We start from the raw sequence: 23931 nt of genomic DNA, 5'->3' as shown, positions 1-23931 counted from the left end.
AGGTAATATTTGCATATGTAAAGTGGTAAAATGGCAAATATTTAAATGTAGGTTCTAAGACGAAAGAATTAATAAAAAACCCCAAACAGTTCTCTCCACATTATCCTGTTTACTGCTAAAAAATTACCTAGTTTTCAGCTACTATGTCCTGTATCATTTTTTCAACTATTCATTTTTGGTGCCAGAGCCCATAGCCAAAACTGGAACTAAACCGTATAATAAAACGAAGAAGTAAAGAGGACAGGAAGAGTTTGGCTGTTCATACTATTCACAGTTAATAACAACATCGAAAATTCAAAAAATTACAAATTGAAATCATGTAAAGTTTAAATCTGATCTTAGATTATTTTTGTTCAAAAGAGCAAGCAGACTACACACTACGAGATTTGCTTGTGGCAACCGTTTCAGAATAAAGAATTTCAAGAATCCCTTAGTCTCTGATACACAACCCCTTTTATTTAACTTCACCTAATTGAAGACATCTGCAGCGGTGCCACACAAAATTTAATTCAAGCTTTGCAATGTCAATAAAAAGTGTCTGTAAGAAACAATAGTGGTATAAACCTGGCAGGGAAGTGTGCATCAACATCTACAGAGCCATACAAAATTCAGAATATAATGGCAGTCTGCTGCCCGAGTTGACGAGGTGATAAAAGCCCTTTTCCTATAAAGTCTAACGAGCTCTATTACTCTTCAGCTTTCAGGAATGTAAAGGCCAGTGGACTCGCAGAGAAAAGCAACAAGCTCCCCACACATGGATTCATTCAAACTGCGACATATCAAATTACGAGTGTAATTACTATAACCTGACAATTTCATTACAGTCACGCGGTATTTAACTCTTTAAGACTAACAAGAAAGACAGCACAAGGAATCCACAGCAGTTCACTTACTTGAATGAAGCAACAGCATCTCTCCTCAACTTTTAACTCAGATTGTAGTCAGATGCAAGTTCAGCAAGTTATTTAGTAATACATTCTTTTATTGCGAAAAAATAAATCAAGAACCAAAAAGACACAGAACTTTCTGCTACTGTGCAGTGATATGAAATTCAGTGGTAGCTTATTATCCAGCAAAGGTGTCCTTTGAAAACACGGCGCTGTCTTCCTTACTGATGGGTGATGATACGAATATTGTGACACCCACCAACACCCTCTATACCAGGGGGGTCAAACTCATTGTCACCAGGGGCCACATCGGTTGCCTTCAAAGGGCTGGATGTAATTTTAGGACTGTAGAAATGTAACTACTCTCACATACCGGTTTGCTGCCTACAGAGAGTGGAGAGGAAAGAATATACTCCATTCAAAACTTGGGTCCAGAAGGACTACGTACCTCCAGGGGAGAATCACAGAGGAATCGTGTGAACTGCATCGAGGGAGGTTCATCAGAAACACGTGCCCAAGAAGACGGTGCAAATATGCAAAGCAGAAAAAGAGGAAAAATATTAGCAGTACTTCAGGATACATTAACAGGCAGACGAATGCACTTTTTCAAAAGCATATATTCGAACACACCATCAGATTTTAAGGTTTAAAACCAAATTTCCATAAACCAGCTCTCACTTACTATTTTGTTTACAAGTACAAATAGATATAATAATTAACCATCCAAAGCACTTCCTTTCTATAAAATAGAAATTATTTTTTAAAATGGCATGCGAGAGAATTATCACCTTGTAATACAGGTCTGTTTATCATGCTTTAATTCTAAATTACACATTACCCTTCTCTATGACTGACACTAACAGGGAGTCTTTTCCCACCATTCCATCGGTACTGGCCCCATCACTAAAGAAAGGGGGTTAGGGCCCTCATATCTCTTAATATAAATTGATTACATTGATTTATATTCAAAATCATACGTACAACTGTTTTAAGTCTAAAGAAGAGGAAAAGGAGGAAAAAAAAACAAAACCAAAATCAACTTCCTGAAAGTGCAAGCATTTTCAAAACTCAATTCTTTACTCAATACAAAACGATGTGCTGCAGGTAATCAACCAAAAAGGCAAGGTTTTAATGATCTGGAGCTTGTTCAAGATTCTAAGAGTAATAAAATACAATAGTTATTTACATACCATCATTTACTTATTTGATACAAATACTTCCTTCTTGGTAGATTCCACAATAAACGTGTTACAAAGTTCTAGCATATATTCAACCCCAAAACATTCCTTCCTTAAAAAGCCAGTTTGTGTTACACAGTTTAATTCCCCCACTTGTAATAGCTGGATGATTTACTAAGTCAGCAGTTCCCAAAGAGCAAAGTAATAGTAAACAGGAACTTTTAATTAAAAGTTTGATAAGAAGAATATACATAGACACCTACAAAAACTTGACTGTGGCCAAGATTTTGTAGTCAAGAATTTCATGAATTTCTGAGATAAATAAGAGTATTCTCTTTAAGGAGAATACAAAATACGGGGTGATTACTTGTCGGTTACCCCATTTTTCCCAGGGAAGGGGAGGAGAGGAGGGCAGGAACAATAAAAAGTGCCAATTTTTTAAGTTTCTGGTTTAGGACAGAGTTCCATATACAGCCTAAGCAATTAAAATTTTCTCTTTTCTTCAGAAGATACTATAAAGCAGATTTTAGAAAGAAAAACACACCAGCTGGTAGATATCTACATATCGATCTGCAAACATTAACTGGACCATTCTCATTGTAGCTCAAAGTGAATATTGAACCTGAACCCTCTCTAAGATGCCCTGGGAGGTGTTGATGCATCTGTTGATGCTGAAATAAGCAAAACTTTGCAGAAATCCTGTTTCAGACTTTTTCCCCCTCGCACATGCAGCAGTAGCTGGTCTGTGGATAAAAGGTAAACCTTTGGACACAGACTCTATGGAAGAATATTGAATTTCTATAAAGTGCTGGTGAAGAAAGGGGATGGCGCATTTCCTATAATTAACCATTTCAGATCATCACCCCTCTAAATTACCCAGAGTTAGGAAAAACAAATGACTGCAACATCTATATTATATTCTAGAATTTGTATTGAGTTGGTGGATAAGCAAAGAGAATAACAGGGGGAAAAAGAGATAATACTTAAAGAGGAAAAAAAGAAAATTATTCAAAATTTGAGTCATTGAGTGATGTTCCCATAAAAAAAAAGAACAGACTCATGAATTCCTGCCCTGCGAGTGCATCAGTCCTTACAGCCAGCGATGCTGGAATGTGCGGGCTTCAGAACAAATAAACCATGTGTTACTCATTTTCATGTCAGAAGACCCCCAAGAGTTCTTAATCTGTAACTTTAGCTTTATAGGGCAAGTTAAAGCCTATGGGTGAGAAAACGGAGCCAACACCACTTTTCAAGCAGTTTTCTCCATTCTCCAGGCCCCGCGGTACAAGCCCTTGGCTTTGGGGGTAGGGGGGACTTTTTTAAGTGTATTTAAGCATAAACTGCTTGCCAGGGACTATAATACTTTTCAACTATCTATACTGCTGGCTAGAAAGAAAAAAATCTGAACTGCACTTGAATTTGTATCATAATTGTATGGTGAAAAAAACCAACTTAAGTCCTGTTACATATTATTTCACCTGTTGATACTTGCTGAAGTTCTCAGGTTAGATGATTTTTGTAATCAGGTCCTACAAAATTTCAGAAGACTGTGAATCCTCAAGTCAGTTAAGCAACTTCTACCCAATTATTTTTTTTAAGGAAGAATTTGAAACACAAAGCTGGAGAATTTAATAAATATTTTATATCCACTGACCTTGGCTGTTACCTTCTCAACCCTTACTTTCCCCTCCCGCCCCCAAATCCACTTTCTTCATAACCCAGGAATACACCCAGTCTATATATTTCTTTAAACTGAAGTAAACATACCATTCGGTTTCTAAATTAACAAACTCATTTTAATACTGCAAGATTATTATGAACACAATTCAAAAATGATTCAAAAAGCCATGAAAGAAATACAGTGAAAAGTTTGTGTTGCACGTAAAATAACTCAATTTGTCACAAAGCACAATTAAAATTCCTTTCACAAAGCCATGCTTTTCTAATTTGAATTTCAAACGGAATTAAATGAACTTTAGTCTTTTAAAAACTGTCTAATACATATGAAATCTTCAACATTTTTGCTTTGGTGCAAACTAATTGCAATTGCCAGAAAGAACCAACAGAACAATGGGAAACGAGTTTAAACATAACTAAGAAAACTAAGAGAGCAACACATCACCGAGAATTAAATCAAAGGGGAGGGGAAAGCAGAAAAATACAAGGAAGGTTTGGTTCAACCCAAAGCTACTGGCTTGAGTAAAAGCATGTACATAGGTTTAAAAAGCTGTAATAAAACCGGAGTGTTAACACCTGCTTCTTTTTACAAGCAGGGGAAGGTCTTCAGATGCTTTGGGTTCTAAACCAGAAGGGGTTTCACCTGGTAGCTCAGTCACTTTATGAAAGTGAGAGTTATGGTGTTACACAATGACATCATAACCTTCTTGGGACAAACCAGCTTTGAGCTGTCACCATCAGGAACCGTAAAATTCTTCGAGATCTTCGGTGCAAAGACATCACCAAAAGGCGTTCATTTATAATTTTCCCTTTGACAGAGTTTGCTCATATTCACAATTCACTATCAGGGAAAATTGAGTATTTGCCTTTTTCCTTTGATTAAAGGAGGGGTGAGGAACAGATATGGGATTGGGGCCTTTAAAAAAAAAACAACAGTCTCTGAATGGGATTAAAATAAACCAAGGCTGTTGGTTGTTGCTTTGGTTTTGTTGGTTGTGTTTTTCATAAAGGTGCCAGGCTCATAATAAAATAAAAAACGATGAGTTTCCATACAGAGGACAAGTCATACAAGCTACGGTTCCAATGTATCACGTGTATCAAGCAAGTTCATTCTCTCTTCCCTCCCATGTTTCCAAGACCAATATAATGAACGCTTCTCATCTTGGGAACTAAAAGTGGCCAAATGAATCTTGGTGTACGCCAGAAACGAGCCACAAAAAGACGGCATTCTTTCTAGATGGCTCCTGGCATCTTCATTTCATGTATATATACATATGTAAATTTTCATTTTATAGAGATTTTCCTCCTCAGGTAGGGAAATCATTAGGTATCTTATATTTGAAGAGAAACGAAGAGCTCGGATCCTTGTCGAGAGGACGGAGGATTCTTGGGTTTTGCTTCTCTAGAAGCTCCTTTCCAGGTCAAACTCTTTTCCCGTTTTCTCCAGCTCCTCTTGGCTTCGTGCAAACCCTGCACGAGCACGTGGGACACCCTCCCACCACCAAAGAAAGGAGCCACGTCCCCCTTTTTAAGCTCTATTACTTTCAGGAATAAATAGGTTTTTGCTCACTAGCATTAACTTCTTGTTCATAAACAAAACCTGTTTCTAAAGCAGTCTACTTTTTAAAGAACTTGGTCTGCAGTCACAAGCATGCTTGGTCCTAGGAAATTGTGATTTATTTGGTATATTGGGCTGCCATATTTTAATTTAAATAAGGCAAAATGGACTAGGATCAATATTAACCATAAAGCTGGAGTGAAAAATGTAACAAATAAATGATCAAAAAAAGAGTCAGTCAAACTTTTTGTAAGGCTGGAAGAAAAATCAACCCCCACCCCCTCCCAAAAAAGCAGCACTATCTGGGAGAACAAATTGGAATTCAACTAGAAAACAAACAGAATTTCGTAACTTTCTGTAAAAATTGGGAAAATGGGACAAAATGTAGCACATTTACAAGGAAAGACAGTGCCAAGCCATCCTGCTGTCCTAAAAGTGGACAATACGTAAGAGATGAGGTAGCAGAGGAATCAAAGAGTTATTCTGGGGCTGGCTCTATTTGGCATTTTCAACAGTGACTTACAAAAATACAGGAATGCTAAAAAAATACAGTTTCAGAGGTATCCACAGACCTGAAGGTGAAGAAAGGGCTTTTGAAGCCCAGTATGTGAGGGAAGAGGGGATTTAAAGTTGAAATGCGTGTCTCGAATGTAGCTTTCAGTACTAGAATCAGACTAATGAAACAAATAATTGCTGATGGGACAGAATGCACATTTCCGAATTAAAATTTCAATTCCCTTAGTTGAAGATGTCCCTGCTCATTGCAGGGGCTTGGACTAGATGACCTTTAAAGGTCCCTTCCAACCTAAACCGTTCTATGATTCTAAGAAAAGTCACTGGGGCTTTGTCTGCTCAGAAGAAACTTATTCAAAATAAAGGAGATCTGCCATTCCTATAGTAAAGTTGTTATTATTACTATTATTTTATATAGATTTCTACAGGAAACAGTGTCAAAAATCAGGAAGAACATTGTAAACTGTTACGCAAAATGAACCTGAACTGAAATGACTATGGACAAGCTGGTTTATCATCTGGACACCTAAACTCTTAGGCTGTTATAGGCATTGTAGAAACATACAGCTGCCAAGGCAAGCTAGAGAAGGTTAAAAATAACCGCGAAGGCTATTGATTTTTTTTTTTTTTAAGCACTGTCTCACTAAAAGATTAAAAAAAGGGAAAACTAGGTTAGAGAGACCTAAAAGTTTGCAACTGGCTGCTGATATTAATGCCAACTTTCAAATGGATCGGGACGTGCTCCTTGGCATTTCCCAGGCTGCTCACTCAGTTTTCTATATTGGTTCAAGTGGGTTTTTGGGAGGCAATTAAAAAAATAAAAGGGGGGAAAAGAAGGAAAAAAAAAAAAACAACACACACTATACCTATTTCAGTAATTTTTTGCACCTTTCCAAACAGTGTATCTTTTGTGTGTTGTGAAATTCTTTTCTTCCAAGACAAATATTTAGTTAAGCACAAAGCAAAGAGAGCGCCCAGCGAGCTTTGCAGAGGGAACGGAGACACACGCTATTTTTCTACAAGTTTGTCATTATAAAACACTTACGAAAAGTTAAATAAAACATTCGCTTCAGAAGGTCTAAACAGCAATAAACTGTTCACTCTGACTCTTTCTGGAAACTACTGTAGAATTTTTATGATCTTTTATGGAAATGTTTTCTGACTTGTGTAGCTGCCACAAAGCTTGTTTCGGTTACGCTTCAGCCGTATTTCTTAAAGACAAAGACTATTGTAATAAGATTTAAAGCCTAAAAATCACATTAATGTTTTAAACCACCCAAATCAATCGTTAAATACACTACAGAAGCAGTAGGAAGGAAAAATACTTAATTTCAAACTTTTACTTGACAATGTTATATGTAAAACTCAGCTTGGAATTATAGGCACTTTTTTTTAGCAAAAGAACTGAATGCAGCAAAAGAATTAAACTAGCTGAGAGGTTTTAGATATATACGTGTGTGTGCATCTATAAAATACACTGACGGCTTCTAGAACTGACTTCAAGAAGCATTTTAAAAAAAAGACAACATTGGGTCAGAAATGCAATGCCTCTGGTGAGATGATACTTCATTAAGAAGAACTGCTACGGATATGCACTTTATTCTTTCCAAATTAGCCATTTATTACATTACTGAGATCAAAAAACACCCCAGCCTTTTGGGGATGAAAGGGCCAAGAAGTGTTTTCATTGCATTCATTTCATCTTTGCCTCCAGAGCTACACAGCTCCACGTCTGTGTCTATCGACCACGAAATACATTCCAACACTTCATATAAAACACAAAAGACATGTAGGTGGCTAAGTGTTCTGAAACATTTACAAGATATATATATTTCCACGCGTTCATCATCCTAAAGCTGGGGTACAGTTGGATTGTAGCATCTTGCAGGCAATTTGTATTCTACGGAGTCCTCCCAGCATCTCTTACCCAGAAACATGGGTGGCTTTGCTGCTGAGCAAGAGTTTAAATGTTTGCAAATATGGACTGCTCTTAGCAAAGCAGAAGCCAAGCCAGACCTATTACAAAAGCTTCCTTAAATCCAGTGTTCTCACCTGAAGATCCAGCCTATGCCCTCAGACCCAGTGACTGCTTCTATCTTGTTTCTATCACGTTCCTAGCATCTGATTTATGTACGGTAATTCTACAAAGTTTAAGCATCAAGTACCACCTGGTCACCCTCGTGTTCTTCTCTTTTTCTTGAAGTAAAACCAGAATTAACCGACTGCGGCACATCTGCAGAGAAAGCACCTCTACCCGCGCTGCACAGCACCAGCACTTGGTTCCACAATTGATCACAGTGTTTCTACCTCTTGGGATTACACAAGGCACATAAAAAGTTCACCCTTCTGTCTTATTCTGATCATAATTCCACACACTAATCTACACGTTTTCTTCCAGAAATATAACCACATGCTGTTGAAAATTACTCAATTAAAAAAACAAAGAGGCTCCAAAATCATATTTGTCCATTGCTGTGTGCATGAATTATGTGACAAAGCTACGTTATGATTTATTATATTTCTTATGACAAAGAAAAAAAGGTGGACAAACTGCCATTCTTACAATTGGCATAATTATGGTAGTCCTGGTCTACTGATCAGCCCTATCATTTGTGCTCCAACTGACCTTCCACTGATAATACAGGAAAACAACATCTGCTCAATAAAGGATGCTCGGCCTATTATCTCCTCTCTGTTCAATGCAGAAATCTCCTTTTTTCAGTTTTTTCAGGCTTTCATGATTTCAGTTTTTTCATTATAGCTTGACTCATTTTGCAAACTAAATATAACCACCATCCAAGCAGAAAAAAAACGCAAGCAATTAACCTGTAGACACCTAAGTAAATCTTTGCAATTGATCACATCAGTGGCTTTTTGTATGTTACAGACAAAGACCCTCATATTAAACATGATTATAGTCTCCCCCTACTCTAGCAAAAAACAAAAATAAACACAAAAAAAGCCAGTGAATAACAGCTCTATTATATTGGGAACAGCGCACGGTAACTACTGTCCTGGACCTGAGATAAAGGTCCATTTACAGCATTTCCATAAAGGGCCAGAAGAAACACATAGAATGTGACAAACACTAAAACACATTCTTCCCTTGCACATTTTCACAGCTTCCAAAAATGAGCAGTTCAGGGACTTGGCTAATTCAGGAGTAGCCCTGGATGAACTTTTCCAAGAGGCAGTGATATTTTCACCTATTTTCCATCACAGTATTTTACCTCATTCAGAAGCTATTTATACTTTACCACTTAATAATCTGTTGAAGTTTCCCCTAATTCATCTGAATTTTCCCAACAACTCTTTTAAAGATAAGAGTACGTATATTATAATACCAAATCAGTGGATGACTCTGCATTTCGATAGCAGCTTAATAAGGTTTTGTGTTCCCACAGAGAAAAACTGGAACATCAGTTCTTCCCCAGCACTATTTAAGAGCAAGTATTATGAAGCAACCTTTAATTAGAAAATCGTTTGCTACGTTTTTCCTCAGGACACAAATTCAATTCAATAAAAACACGCTGACCTAAATATCTTTAGGTGCCAACAACTTTGTGTAACACCAGCACTTGACTGCGCTCCGAAGCACAGAGACAACCGGGTCCGTTGTGAAGCTGAAATCCTCTAGGAACCGACCAAAAGTTTTTGAGAGGTTTGAGATTTCCAAGGGAATCTCAGTTTATACAGACAAACTATGAGAAAAGGGGATCATCAATAGTGTAAAAGCCTACGCAGAAAATAGTTGTAAGCTTTTATGTTAAGATAAAAACAGAGATCGGAAAAAATTTCACTCACAAGCTAAATTATTTTTGATTCCAGGAGCAATGAGATACTCAGCTGTTCCTGGAATATTAACTTATTGGGCAGATAGCAAATATACTTCACCATATTCTCTGGCACTGAAAATTGTGAGGATACTTCCATAGAAAAGGCAAGTTTCATCACCGCACGGGCAACACCAACTCTGGGACTCGGAAAATGTTTATTCCGCTCTGAAATTTCTGCCTTGTTTTTTATTAGAACAAACAGAAGCCACCACACCAGTCAGGAATCAGCATCACCAAAACCTATCGCAGGACTCTCCCCAGAAAAATCTCAAACTAAATTCTTGTTAATGATACTATCATTAGTGCTACTGTAGGCTCCATCAGAGATGCAGAAGGGGAGAAGAAAGTAAGGAGGAAAACGCTAAATTCAAAAAGCCCCACAGTCCTGAAGGGCACCGAACCACCAGGTATCGCTGGTCCCAAACTCGCACTAACCAGAGTGCCCAGAAGTTCAAAGTCGCCTTTGGTGTCAAGTATTCCATGGATTCCCTGCCCTGGAAATCAGCTCTTCCCTTTTCTCAGAGAAAATCTTGATGAAAAGATGTACAGACATTGCACGGTCCTTCTTTCACACTCCTACAGCAATATCAGTGTCATGGTTCACATACCTTTTTTTAATATTGTGAACTGGTTTATAACTTTCTGCATCAGTGTTATTTTCAAATAACCATCAAAATTCAGAATCTATTCCTAAAATTGCCTTTTAATGTAATAAGGTTAATATTAAACTCATAGCTAATATAGGCAGAGAGTATATCGTAATACTAACAAGCTAAGAATATATTCCTAAAAGAAGTTGTCAATATGCCCCGTAACAATTTTTGTTGGATTCTGAATTTAAATATATGCAGGTTTCTCAATATGAAGTGTTCAGCCAAATATCAAATTAAATACTTTTCCTAAACTAGAAACTTTCCAAACACAAAAATGTGCATGGCTCTCCCTGAAAAAGAGGTTCATTCACCTTACATGAATTAGCTTGCACATTTTAAAAGCTAAATTTAATTTTTAGATGCAAAAAAAAACCCCCAAACCTTGGATGTTTGCCAGTTTAAAGCCCAAAGCAGACTTGTTACTACCCTGATAAAAAGCCCTGTGTATAGGACAGAATTTCATTCTACCTTTACTTAAAAAACCTGCTTGGCTCCATAATGTCTGTGTGATACCTTGAAAAGGCTGAAAAAGAGGAAGAATAAAAAGTTTGAGGTCTTTCAAACAGCATTTTCCACCCTTCCTGTCAGTAACTTGGATCAGTTTTACCCTACCTGGTATATTCTGTTCTTAAAAGTGACTCAGATAATTATCCTCCCACACAGGTTCAGTATTAAAAAAAAAAAAAAAAAAGGCTCCTAATCTATGTCAAAAGACATTTTGTATTAAGTATTCTTCAGTTTTCTTTCTGCAGGGATCAAATGCAAAATACTTTTGATTGAAGTGACTGAGCTTTAGCGCCTAATAACTGTGACTAGATAGTCACATGAACACACAAAATTATTTACTAGAGCTCTAGAAGCACCTACATCACAAGCCATGAGCAACAGGTTGAGGATTTACACTCACTAGGAGTTTCAGACAAGGTTCTACATCTCCTCTGGAATATTACACTAAGCCAGCACAAACCTGATGCCTGAGAGAGAAGATAAAGGCAGAGCAGGGAAACACCACTGGCGAGTAATAAAGGGAAAGAGGATAAAAATCCATTAAATTATGGGCAGTGTGAACAGAAATTCACCTCATTATTCAGCAACAACTCTCCCACAATCAACTTTACACCTTAAGGTGGTGGAAACCTGAACTGTCCTTAATGCAACTTTATAAGCTTTCCCCCACTAGACTCTTCCAGTTAAAAAAATAAATTCCATGGGTGATTGAAGCCACCAAACCCAAGTCTACACCAAACCACACACTGACCCAAAGAGAGATTTGAGGAACTGAGATAACCGCTATTCAGACCGAACTGCAAGCAGCCATCGCAATTTTGCCCTTGATTCTTCATATGATAACTGTATTTAAAAAAATCCATAATTTTTAAAAAGACTAAGTATAAAAAAGAATAACTTCTAAAAAGAATAAGGAAGTACATGAAGTTCTTACCACCCTCTCTGCAGCAACAATGTTTTCAGAGCAAATTCACAGTGGAATATACGCTATATCGAAGCATTAGGGCTGCGAAACATTCATCGTGACGGATGCACCAAGTCCCCAGTCAGGGCAGGTAAAGCCTGGTACAAATCCAGTAAATAGCTCGATCTTTCTCGGCACATTTCCAATTTTTACATTATTACAATTAACCCGCTTTATGTCAGTAGTGATAAAAAGGGCAGAGACTACTAATTATTGTTATGAGTCCTATTATTTTACAAAAGAAAGTAGAATAAATTTTACAGCTTTCCACGGGAGCATTACAGAGATCTCAGAAAAAAAATACCACTCTCCTTACGCTCTTTTGAACTAAAGCCAATAATGATTATGTAGTATTACTGTTGTACCTGGAAAGCAGCCATAGCTCACCAGGTATCACTTCTGCAAGAATTTTTCTCAAAACCAGAAAAGTCTGACTTATAGCTGACCAATGTTGAAATCTTACTTTTGCAGTACATAGAAACGACAGACCCAAGGTAGCAGATTTATTAATTCTGCTCATCAAAAACGTTGTGCCACCTGCCAGCGAAAGGGAGAACTGCTGCTTGTTTAGAACCCCACCAGTACTTCTAAAAATTTACTTATTAGATTAGGATTAGCATCCTGTAAACAGCCTTTTCTACTTTAAAAGCCGGCTTTATTCATATGCAATGTAGTCTCATTGAATCTCAATCAGCTGCTGAGAATATTTTTTCACTACTACTCCAAAGGTGAGTTCCAGTTGAGAGGTGTGCTTAGTGATAAAATGTGAATAAAAGTGAGATTTTTTAAAACCTTCACCTGTTAAATTAAGCAAGACAACAACAACAAAAAAAATCAGGAGAAATGTGGAAAAGGCAGCAAACAGCTTTAAAGTAGAAGATGCTTTTGCCGTTAAAAAAAGCACTTTCATATCATTATCCCATTTCCCGTGGAAATCTCACTCTTTGCAAATCAGGTACGAATAGCAGTTCTACTTAACTCAACACTAATATTAGGTTTTTTTGTTATGACGGTGCATAATCCTCCTCTCTTCAGCTCCGTTTCCCCCAGGCTGAAGCACCAGAAGCTTCCCCAAAACCACAACGTTCTCCCTCCCAAATGGAAACTCCAACATTTTACTGTTCAGAATCATTCTAAGAGATGTCATCGTTTAATTGCGTATTATAAAAAAATGCTTTGATAGAGGGGCATGCAGTGAACTGTACCTCGTGTTCGCCACAGTCAGCAGGTGTGTCCTTATGTATGGCCATCTGATACTTGGCAAATAAAGAGGCTGACTGGCTGAAGGATGATTTGAACTGGGTGTCCTCAAAGGAGACAGGTACTAACCTCACCTTCAGAGCAAGGGAAATACAAACAGACCGGTTTGAGTGCATATAATCAGGTCACAAGCTTCTGAAGGGAAGGCTAGTGAAAGATCTCCTCCTATCCACTTCAAAGCCTCTGAAGTCAGGTTTTCTGCTTTAAACACAGGAACAAGAAAATTCTCCTATGGGGGAAAGCCTGACTTAACACTAAGCTTAAACTGAGCATTGATACTTTCATTAAAGAATAAAAATTGTATAACAAAAGAACACTCCAAAGAACGAGTTTAGTCAACCTATTTTTTGACACAGTTATCTAACAAATCGACCACAAATTTTATTTTCATTGTACAGTCTCAAGGCCTTTTAAAATGTAATAATTTTAATGGCACATCACTCATTGCTCTGGTTTAGCAATTACATATTCTTGCTACATATACTTTTTCTCTAAACTCCTGATTCTTTTCCTTTACAGTATTAGAGACGTAGTATGTCTGACAGTCAACTATTATGCATCGCCTGCTCATTACAAGCAGCAGTAATGATGTGTAATTTAGATGGAGTGCACGGATTTCTCCTTAAAGGGCTTGAATTGAAAGTGAAGAGGTTTATAAAACTTCTGTGAACCTTAAACCAACAATTTGTATGTGTGATAAATTCTTCACTCACACCTTGGCCCTGATCACGCTTGTTCCTCCTTAGGGAACCATTCAAACCAAAGCCAATGAGACTCGTTATCAGGGTAAATGTCCCCCTGGCTTTAGTTCTTCTGAGATTTACATTTATAAGGTCCACAAGATCCAACTCCCAAAGCCGCCTCCTCTCCATTTCTTCCACAACAGCATCCCCAGGTAACTCCTTTAACTTTTTTGTCTGCAATTAACACCAAATATTTGTGGCACTCACAAAAAGATATCAAAAGAGTTTGCACTTTCAGGATGTTGATTTTATTTGAACGAGTATTTTACATGCTCCTGATTACACAATGGATATAAAATCCACATTTGTTTCTCCTAGAAACAAGACACGTGAAATGGAGGGGAAGCTGAGCTTCGCATAAAATTCATTTGCCCTTCTGACCTGATTTATAGTTGGTTTATCAGGTGGGTCCTTGTGAATAACCATCTGGTAACGTTTATAGACCTGGTAAGACTCCTGAAATGTGGCTTTGAACTGTGAACTTGGCGGAGATGATCTCACCACCCTCACCTTCAGAAGAAGTTAAACACATTTTATTCCAATATCATGCAATAACTATATATTTACACATATACAAACATCAAAACAGAGAGAAATTTTTACTTTCTGCACAAGAGTCCTAACAATTTCATTAGTATTAGCCAACAACCTTCCAATTTTTCAGCTCAATTTAGGCCATTGAAGGCTTTTATATTTACACTGAATAAGGTTTTCAAACTGCAAATTAAGATAACTAAAATGCCTATAGAGGAACTCCACAAATAGTTTTCAGGAAATAACACCAAATAATGTTATGCAGATCAACATTCTAAAGAGACTTTCTGTACTTTTTTAAACCTTCTCTTGTCGTGTCACACATACTGAAAAATACTTGAAGGACCCATGCACATGGAAGACTCGTATCCGTGCACTTTATCTATGTTTTTATTGAAATAATCCCAAGGGGATTTGTTGATATTTTTCAAATTGAAAGAGGAAGATGAAACAATGTTTCCATATCCAATTATGAGTTAATTGTAATAGGAAGTTATCCATCTTCCCCACTATCACCCTTACACACACAAAAATAAAATATACTTAAAAGATAAAAATCTATAAATTAAAAACTGTTCTTAGCATTCTTTTGGTTAGGAAGCAGTCATTTTTACTATCACATGAGTAACATTGAGTTTCTTTTCAAGCATGTTTAAGGACATGTTCATTTCAAAAAAAAAACCCACATAATTTTCAGTATGGTTCTATTTTCAAAAATAGCATTGGCTCTGATCTATTAAAAAAAAACCAAACCAAAACAAAACACAAAATAAACCCCAAAAACCACCACACTTGACAGCCATAGTAAGGAGCAAAGACGATCTGGGACAACACTGCTGGAACCATCCTCTTTTTAATTCTCCCTGCATCTTCCAACTGAAGATATATAGACAAAGCCATCAGAGTTATGTTACACAACTCGTCGGAAAATCCGGAGGAGTTTGTGAGATGGATCCATTTCTCAGCTGCTTGTCAGTTATTCAGTGAATCTTTTAAGTCATCATCACTGCCTCTTTGAATAATTACCAAAAGAACATTAAAAATTTAATTGCCAATATCATCATTGATTATCAACATCTACAGGAAAATCTTTATACTCAGTTTTCCAGCTTCCAGAAAACAATTAAAAGAAAAAATATCTGGGTTTATGATTACCAAATGTTAAAAGGTCCAAAAGTCTTCCAGATGACTGTCTCTGTGTTACTAATAGATTTAAAGGCAACCGGTACATTAAGCAAAATTTTCTGCAATCACTTTTACAGCTTCCAAAGACATCAACATATATGAATGATATATATAAAGAGCAGCTGTCTTCTTATCTGCTTATTTTTAGGAATAGTCACTGCTCTCTTGTCCAGATTCATTAGCGCAGATAGTTTAAGTATTTGTATACTCCAGAACTAAATATTGAACCTCCCTCATTATTCAACACTCAAAGTTAATTCAAGGTATTTCATTTCCAAGTCACACTGTATGGCATCAATTTACAAGTTATTTTGTTAAACGAACTGGTCTCTGCTATGACTGACTGCAAGTGCACGAATACCCTCTTGTGGTGACACAGAGCTCAGCTGAACCATATATATATATATTAATATATATCATGCAGTACCACATATATTGCAAGATTTAAACTACAACCAGATCCAGAACACTTAAGCATTTCAAAAAACTCCTTAACTAGACTTTTCCTTAACTTGCCTCAAACAATGAATGAGACGTTACCTCTAATTTGTGTGGTGCATCATCAGGTAAAGAGACAAAAACGAAGTCCTCAATGGTTTTAGGTTGGTTTGGTTTAGGTTTAGAGTTTTGCAAGAGGAAACCTGGATCTCCTGCTTGAAACTGAGAGCCTTCGATTGTGCACGGCTGGTTCCGAAGGAGTTTCTGCAGTTTTCTTTCTTTCCGTATGTCCTTTGCTTTGCGACAGGGTGGCTTGCTCAGGTCAGCCCCTTTCCCTACAAGGGCACGGACAAAGAATTAAACCCCACATTCTGCAACAAACAAGTAGCTCTTACATAATCACTGCAAAGAAACGGTTAAAAATTACCATTAATATCTGAACATGACATGGTCTTTCACATTTGCAACTACCACCAATGCCCAATGCCAAGCGAAGTTGCAATGATTCTTCCTCTACAGCTGTTTAACGCAGCACTTTGACCATGATTCCACCCCAGAGCCAAGGTTATATTTAAAATCTAAAATGAAAAGGCTTCCTGTCCATGAAAAGAGTCTGAAGAGTCTGTCCATAAATCATTACACCACATCTCCTCCTCGGAAACAAAAGAAAAGCTCCTCTTTCATATGTGGTAGGATGATGTACTATATCCAGACAGCTACAGGATCAGCTTGAAATACTGAAAGGAAAAAACCACACCAAAACTACAAAACCTCGCTGCCAAACTCATACAGAATTGTTCTGCTGCATTAGAAACCCAGGTGGCTACACAACAGACTCATGCAGAAGACAGATGCACAAAAAAAATGCATTTCTTCTTTTTGTCATCTGGAGTCCTTATGCGGTAATAGAAATACGCCCAGCACCGCTAATGTCATGTAAAAGAAGAGTAAAAGGCCACATGAGCTTGCATCTTTGTATAAAATTATATTCAGATTGTATGCTTTTACTAATCAATTCACTGTTATCGATTTACATCTTTAACATCCCAACTGTTCATAATGTTCTATTTGTGAAAAGTTATTTACTCAAAGGAGAAGTCAAACCTAGAAAACAAATGGATCGGTGTGGAAAATAGTATGTAGTAGTACAAGAATTTAGTTTTAAAGCAACACAAAGACATGCACAAAAAAAAAATTTCAAGTGGTCCAAATTCCCCAATGAAGAAGCCAGATTAATTTTATACTTAGGACACTAATGAAAAATAAAAAGTCAAGAAAAAAATAAAGAGTCCAGAAGCTGTGCAAGAGCCGTAGGAATCTGCTGCACCTCTGGAAGCAGCGGTGGAAGAAATGATCCATTTTCAGGGAATATCGGCCTCAGCTCAGCAGCTGCCGCTGCAAGTTCCATACAGAGGGAAAGCTGCACTCCAAATTGCATCAGCAAAAGTAACAAAGTAACTCTAATTCTGCATTTTCTTTATTATTTTCAAGGCACTGGTAGATGAGTTCACATTTGCAACTACCACCAACGCCCAATGCCAAGCAAAGTTGCGATGATTCTTCCTCTACAGCTGTTTAACGCAGCACTTTGACCATGATTCCATCCCAGAGCCAAGGTTATATTTAAAATCTAAAACAAAAAGGATTCCTGTCCATAAAAAAGTCTGCACTTCAAATTGCATCAGCAAAAGTAACGAAGTAACTCTAATTCTGCGTTTTCTTTGTTATTTTGAAGGCACTGGTAGATGAGTTCAGAGTCCAAAAAAAAAAAAAAAGTGTCATAATATTGAAAATTTCAAAACCAGGAAGATTGGAAAAAACTACTCCCATGGAGGGAAATACAGTCATATCTTGCACAGAATCATAACAGTAGCAAATATTATGACAAACTGCTGAAGAACTCTTTTACCCCATTACATTCTCCTGAAATTCATGTATTTGCAAAAGACAGGCTGGCAACTTTGGAAAGACTGATCTTGTGGAACGGGAAAGTTCCCTGAACGGTGAGGTGCTTTCATTTGAAGCATTAAGACGACACATTTCCAACTCTGTTAATATTTATAAGAAGTAAAGAAGAATCCAAACCCGGACTTAACTACGGCTTATCTCACTGGACTCTCTTGAAGGCCTGAAAATTACATGGAAATGGTTTTTTTCCAGAACTCCTATGAAACCATAGTAAGAGCTTGCTTTCCTCCTCCTCCTCACCAATAATTTATTAGCCAAAACTGACTTCTTTCTTGTCCTCTACCCACTTCAGACCGTGCCATGGACACCGAGAAGAGCGGAATCCTTCTGCAAACTGGAAATGCTGAGAGCATCGATATTTTACATCCTCACTTCACCCGCAAAGAATTGCAGCCCTCAGATCCGCTGCCCGCATCTCTCTTTACCAACAGATACACCATAGAAATTGGCAAAATACTTTATATTGGGATAAACTTTTAACTATTGGTAAGGCTGTAAATTATTCTTTTTTATGTGCATCCTTTACAGAGTTTATAAGTGCACTCCTGGGGTAAATCAGCAGCGAGCTCTTGGCGTTTCACCCAGAAAAGTCCCAGTTTGGCTTCTCCACGTGGACTCTGCAGCAGCTGAAATGCTGAGAGCATCTCAGGGATGCAGAAAAGGAGCAATACCACCCTGGTACTCCTCAGACATCCCATAATTGCACCAGGAGATTTTATGACAGAGTGTTCTTACCTCCTAACTAAGGTTTTTGAGCTTAACACAGCTAAAATTATTCACCAGAAAAGGACAAATATTAGGAGGAAATTACAGATATTATGTGACCTGTCCATGGGCAAACAAGTCAGAAGAAGATTTTATTCAAAATACTCATGATAGATTTGAAGAATGAGGACTTCATCTGTATGGGGATCTGTTTCAGGTCTCGTATCTTCTATAAGCTGTAAGATAAACTCCTTAAAACAATGCATGTGCACACTGACATAAACAAACCTTCTTTTCTACCTGAGACTGTGCAGAAACAGCCCATTATTCCTAGAGGACAATGACCTGTTTTGTTTATAAAGGAATAAAAATGCAATTAAACAATCTTATTATGGAATAAGTCTACATTTTCCACGATGAAAACTAAACATCTTTCTATCTGGAAAATTTTAAACTAAATTTGACCTGTGACACCATCTACCCTAAGTAAATAAAAAAGATTAATTTAATAGGCTTTCCAATGCATTTATTATCCACTTTTCTATTTCATTTAAAACTTCCAGAAAGGAAGCAGCACACTAATGAATATTTCACCTCCATAAAAGTAAATCCTCTTTTTCTGAAACAGCACAAACAATGCTTCAAGATTTCTTTATCTGCATTTTCAGTGTTTAAGGTTTTACCCCATGTTATTCTTAACATAACTGAAGACCATACCTCACCTTTTGCAAAACATGGGCAGGTTTACTCATCTTCTTTACCCAAGACTGCCACCTGCTGTCAATGTCCACCTCAGTTTGCTTCCAAAATGAAGTTTGCATAACCCAACGTTTTTCATTATTTAAAAAATAACAGGGTTTTGAAAATTTGCACAACAAACAAAAGTTATATAAACTATAAACTCTTTAAGGGCTATAAACGTTTTGACTGCATTTTATAAGATCAAAATATAAAGTAGAGTCTCAAAAATTCTGGACAAGTTTTCTAGGAACAGGTAACAGTACTGCTTCTGTGCAACAGTTTTCTGATCAAGCATTTCCGAAAACTTTGCTTTTTCTTTAAATGCAAAAAAACCATCTTGAGCTGCTGAAAACCTGAACCAAATCAGAATGAGTGTTCATTAAGGACAAAACATTATTTTGCTGAAAATTAGCCAACCTATTGAAGGAGACAAGAATCTTTACGAAGGAAAAAGCACTTTGAAGTTCTCATAAATACTGGCATGACATGTAATAATAGGCAAGTGAAATGAGGAATTAGTATGATGTCCCAACACACGCAGAAACTCTAGAATATCCAGTCTTTTAAGATTTTAACTAACATTACTCACTATGTATTGGCTAATTGCAATTCAGAAAATACCTTTTATTTTTCCAAACAGGCCATTGCAGATGCTGTGCAAAACTGGAAATGATCTGTAAGCCAAGGCTGCCTCATCTGCAACCTCTGGGCCACAAAGAGCCCGTCAGCAATTCCACCTTCTTTTCCAGTGCAGGCTGTTGGTCAAATTCATTATTCTGGCACTAATCCATCCGCCCTTTAACAATCTTCCTTCCCAAAAATCACCCACGTCCCACGAGAACACAGCCAGGACACAAAAGAAGCTGCAGGAGAAGCAACCCAAAGCTTCTAATGCTTTCAGCATTTCTTTTTTCCCCTCAGGGATCCTCAGGGATTCCTCTGCCTGAACACAACACAACACAGAATCACCCACCGTGGCCTTCCCCATCACAACAAGCTACCCAAAAAAGACGACAGTCAGAGGACTGACAACGAGATTATTCTTTTGGGGGGGTAAAGATTTCATGGTTGAATTCAGTCCAAAGGCAGCATTTCAGAAAACTTTACAATTACCATGCAAAACCTTGACTGAGGAATAACTTCCACACTGAAAAAAAGTGACCACAATATTAAAATTAGTATCATAATAGAAAGGCTGCCAATATTTGATGTAGGTTCACATAAAACTCTAGAAATGAATAAGCATTTACCTTCAGCTTTTGGCACATTTTGTTGCATTGTATGAATGCACCAAAAAGTAAAATGAGGGCGACTTCTTGTCCATACTTACTGTAGTTCCTTAAAGAACAGTAAGTTCGGAGCAGGAAAAGTAGTAGAAATATCTACAGTTTTTCTTAATTTCACATCCTCTTCCGACACTGCTTTTCTAGTCTAAAGTTAACCAAAACCTAAAACAAGGCAAGCTCCCAAACGGACGAAAAAGCTCAACTAGAAAATGTCATTCTTTATATAGGACCACAAACACCTGTGGGTTTGTTTTTGTGGGGTTTTGGTGTTTGTTTTTTTGCTTGTTTGTTGTTGTTTTTCAAATCAGCAGAAAGCTACACAATTTCCTTCAAGCCTAAGAAATAAAAACACAGTAACATACTAAATATATTTCCAATGCTAGTTAAGGTCTGTGGCAAATAGTCCACGAAAGCATAAGAAATACAGCCGGAAATAAGTTATTCACAGAGGGGTATTCACAGGGCGTAGACAATATCATTTATAGAGCAACAAGATGACTTGTAGAAATTAATAAATATAAAAATTTGGGTCTTAAACTCGTTTCCTACTGCGGCACAAGAGACAAGGTTAAGCCTTAACCTACCCCTGGAACTTCCTGCAACAGTAGCCAAAGCTGTGTCCAGCTCTTTGTCCTGCACAGCCATCCCTCAAGGTACATAAAGCCTGCGTCACATCTCATAAAGGGAAAGCTGGATGCACATCTTATTCTGCATACAAAAGTATCCTAAACTGGAAACTGCTCCAAATGTCTGATGAGATTCGATCACCTTGACCTGACGGCAATCTAAATAGCTTACAGAAAATAAAAGCGCACAGTATCTACAGATGTAGATACGTACTCTCAATAACTACACTAAAAAAAAAAAAAAACAAACAAACAAAAAACAAACAAACAAAAAAAACCAATGCAACTTTCAGGAAAAAGTAAGAAAACAATTAAGATGCAGCACCTCTCAATTTATACACTATAATTCCATAAGCTGGCAAGAAACAAAAAGAAACAATTATTGATAAAAATATTTTCGCCAACATTTAAATCATGATACTATATTCCAATTACTACCAGAAACTTGCCTACCTGGCTTAGGAGGTGCATGAACAATTTTAGCCGAATGTGCTGGTCCTCCAGGGAGCGGCGTGCCTTTATCTGCGCATATCTGACGAGAACCCAATTCCACCTTCTGCTCATTCACCTCTTTTTTTGTTTCTCCTGTGTCTTCATCTTCATTTTCCACCCTCTCTGCATGATCCACACTCAGGGGAGTCAGTTCAGACTGACTGACGTGAGATCCAACTTTGTATGGAAAATCACACGCAACTGCATCTTCTACATGGGAATCCATAGGCTCTTCTGTAAATAATTAAAAACCGCATGAGTGGATTTCTCTCCATATAACCACAGCTCACACTTTGCACGATTAACATTAATATTAAAATAACTTCTTTCCAATTTTACAACTGGTTTCCAACAGATAAAGTGACTGTTTGCAATAGTCCAATAACAGAAAGCTTCCTTTATAAACCTGGATTACTAGCACCAACTCAGAAATGAGAACAGCTTTATTTTCTTCACTAAAAAGGGGCAATCAACTAATCTCATGCCACAGATTCAAACAAACATAAATACAAAAATACCAACACATACACACACACACACACACACCCCCCAGAGGCAAATTATAATGATTCAGGACCAATACAAGTTCCATCACAACTGAGAACAGCTGGTTTTGGCGTCGGATAAATGAGGGGTGATTGCTCAGTCACCTGGAAGAAAACCCTCCTTTCCCTGCTTGCTCTCCCTTTTCTCTGCCACCTGCTGCCCTACTTAGTCCTCTCCAGATTATCACCTTTATGACAGAGGTAAAAATAGGGTCTAATTCTCTACAGCACCCAGCTAGAAAGTAAACACGTGACCAGAGATGAAAAAGAAAATAAGCTGGTCTGCATAAAAAATAAGGAAACATATTCGTCAATAGAGCAAGTCAGCTGCATGGTTTGGTCTCCGGGCTACACAGCGCTCAATTCAAAACACACTGTAAAGACACGATCTGGCCAGCCCTTTATGAAGGGGTTTCTATACAAAAATTTTATTTGTATCCAGCCATGTGATCACTGCAGCAGGTATTTGATCCTCCTTTCAAACATCAGCACTGGTTTTCAAGCACTACGGATTTCTTACCTTCACTCACTGCTTTCGAAACATCTCCTTTGGAAATAAATTTCAACATCTTCTTCAGAACTTTCTTGTGAGATTTGGAGGCCTGAAAATGCAAAGCTTGGCACCTTAAAAGGAAAAAAAAAAGATCAATTCTTTTGTGAAAGATTATTTCAGAAAAAAAAAGTGTTAAGGAACCACTTCAAAAAGTTACACTGTGTATATGATTTCTAATTCTATCTCAAATTGCTTTACAGTAAGTGGTCAAATATTTTATCAACACTTTTGAGTTAATAAACTTATGTTGCCTTGTACTGCATAATATCATTCTTAATGTCAAGTTTTGTGTGTATATCACTATAATATGCCAAGGTGATCTCAAGCACTGCATTAAAAAAAACTTTCTTAAGAGGCTAATACACTAGGATTTTTCACCTATGCATCTTATAGATGCACCACTGATAGTAACTACTAAGGGCAGAAAAGCATATATACAATTATTTATATTTATTCAACTGAGAGCCTCTTATTTGGGCTACTAAAGAGGTGTTTGCGGGATACGGACATGCTGGTTCACCTAAAACCAGTGAGCAAGAGAGCACTGATGTGCCTGTGCACAAACCCAACAGCATATATTTATCATTCAAAGCACCGTTAAAGTAGCTGAAGTTATCAGGTATTCTATATTTAAACTAGTAAACATAAATAGTTGAACATGCTTGAAGAGGTCAAATCACAGGAGTATATTTGGAGCTTCTTACCTTATTGTGTATTGAGGACAACACGTTTGATGCATGATAGGTTTGTAGACGTACTTTCCGCACCTAAAAATAATAATAAATATGTAACGATTTCTTGTTGCTTATACTACGAAATAAATGGAAGACCGAGTTTTTTTGTTAAAATATCAAAGTATTACAGGACAAGCAACAAAAGTCAAGAATCGAGTTCTTCAGCTTTTTGCTGCTATGCTAAAAAACTGTCCTTCTAAAATAACCAAATATTTTCCTGTTCAGTAGTATCATGTTACAAAACGTCGCAGAACATTAGACAAATACTTCTACCCCAGTTACTTATAGAAATTAGTTAACTGGTTTCACAGACCTAAACTTTAAATCTGCATTCTAAATTGAATCTAA

At 37.3% G+C, this 23931-nt stretch overlaps 1 protein-coding gene across 3 annotated transcripts in view; it reads right to left on the bottom strand.

Annotated features, from left to right (window-relative positions):
• ATE1 (arginyltransferase 1) overlaps positions 1-23931 on the bottom strand; it is an 80161-nt gene that overhangs the window by 54438 nt on the left and 1792 nt on the right. For 2 of the 3 annotated variants that reach the window (XM_065639340.1, XM_065639338.1), the window contains exons 3-8: positions 23554-23616; positions 22817-22920; positions 21713-21985; positions 16036-16268; positions 12979-13107; positions 1336-1368 (exon numbers count right to left, since the gene is read on the bottom strand). In XM_065639340.1, coding sequence (XP_065495412.1) covers positions 1336-1368; positions 12979-13107; positions 16036-16268; positions 21713-21985; positions 22817-22920; positions 23554-23616 — 835 coding nt within the window. Of the gene's footprint in view, positions 1-1335; positions 1369-12978; positions 13108-14157; positions 14287-16035; positions 16269-21712; positions 21986-22816; positions 22921-23553; positions 23617-23931 lie in introns of all 3 variants that reach the window. The other variant, XM_065639339.1, reaches the window with a different exon arrangement.

Source organism: Caloenas nicobarica, chromosome 7 (genome assembly GCF_036013445.1).
Source record: "Caloenas nicobarica isolate bCalNic1 chromosome 7, bCalNic1.hap1, whole genome shotgun sequence".
NCBI lineage: Eukaryota > Metazoa > Chordata > Aves > Columbiformes > Columbidae > Caloenas > Caloenas nicobarica.
Note: the sequence above shows the minus strand (reverse complement) of the source record. Positions and strands in the feature narration are given on the sequence as shown.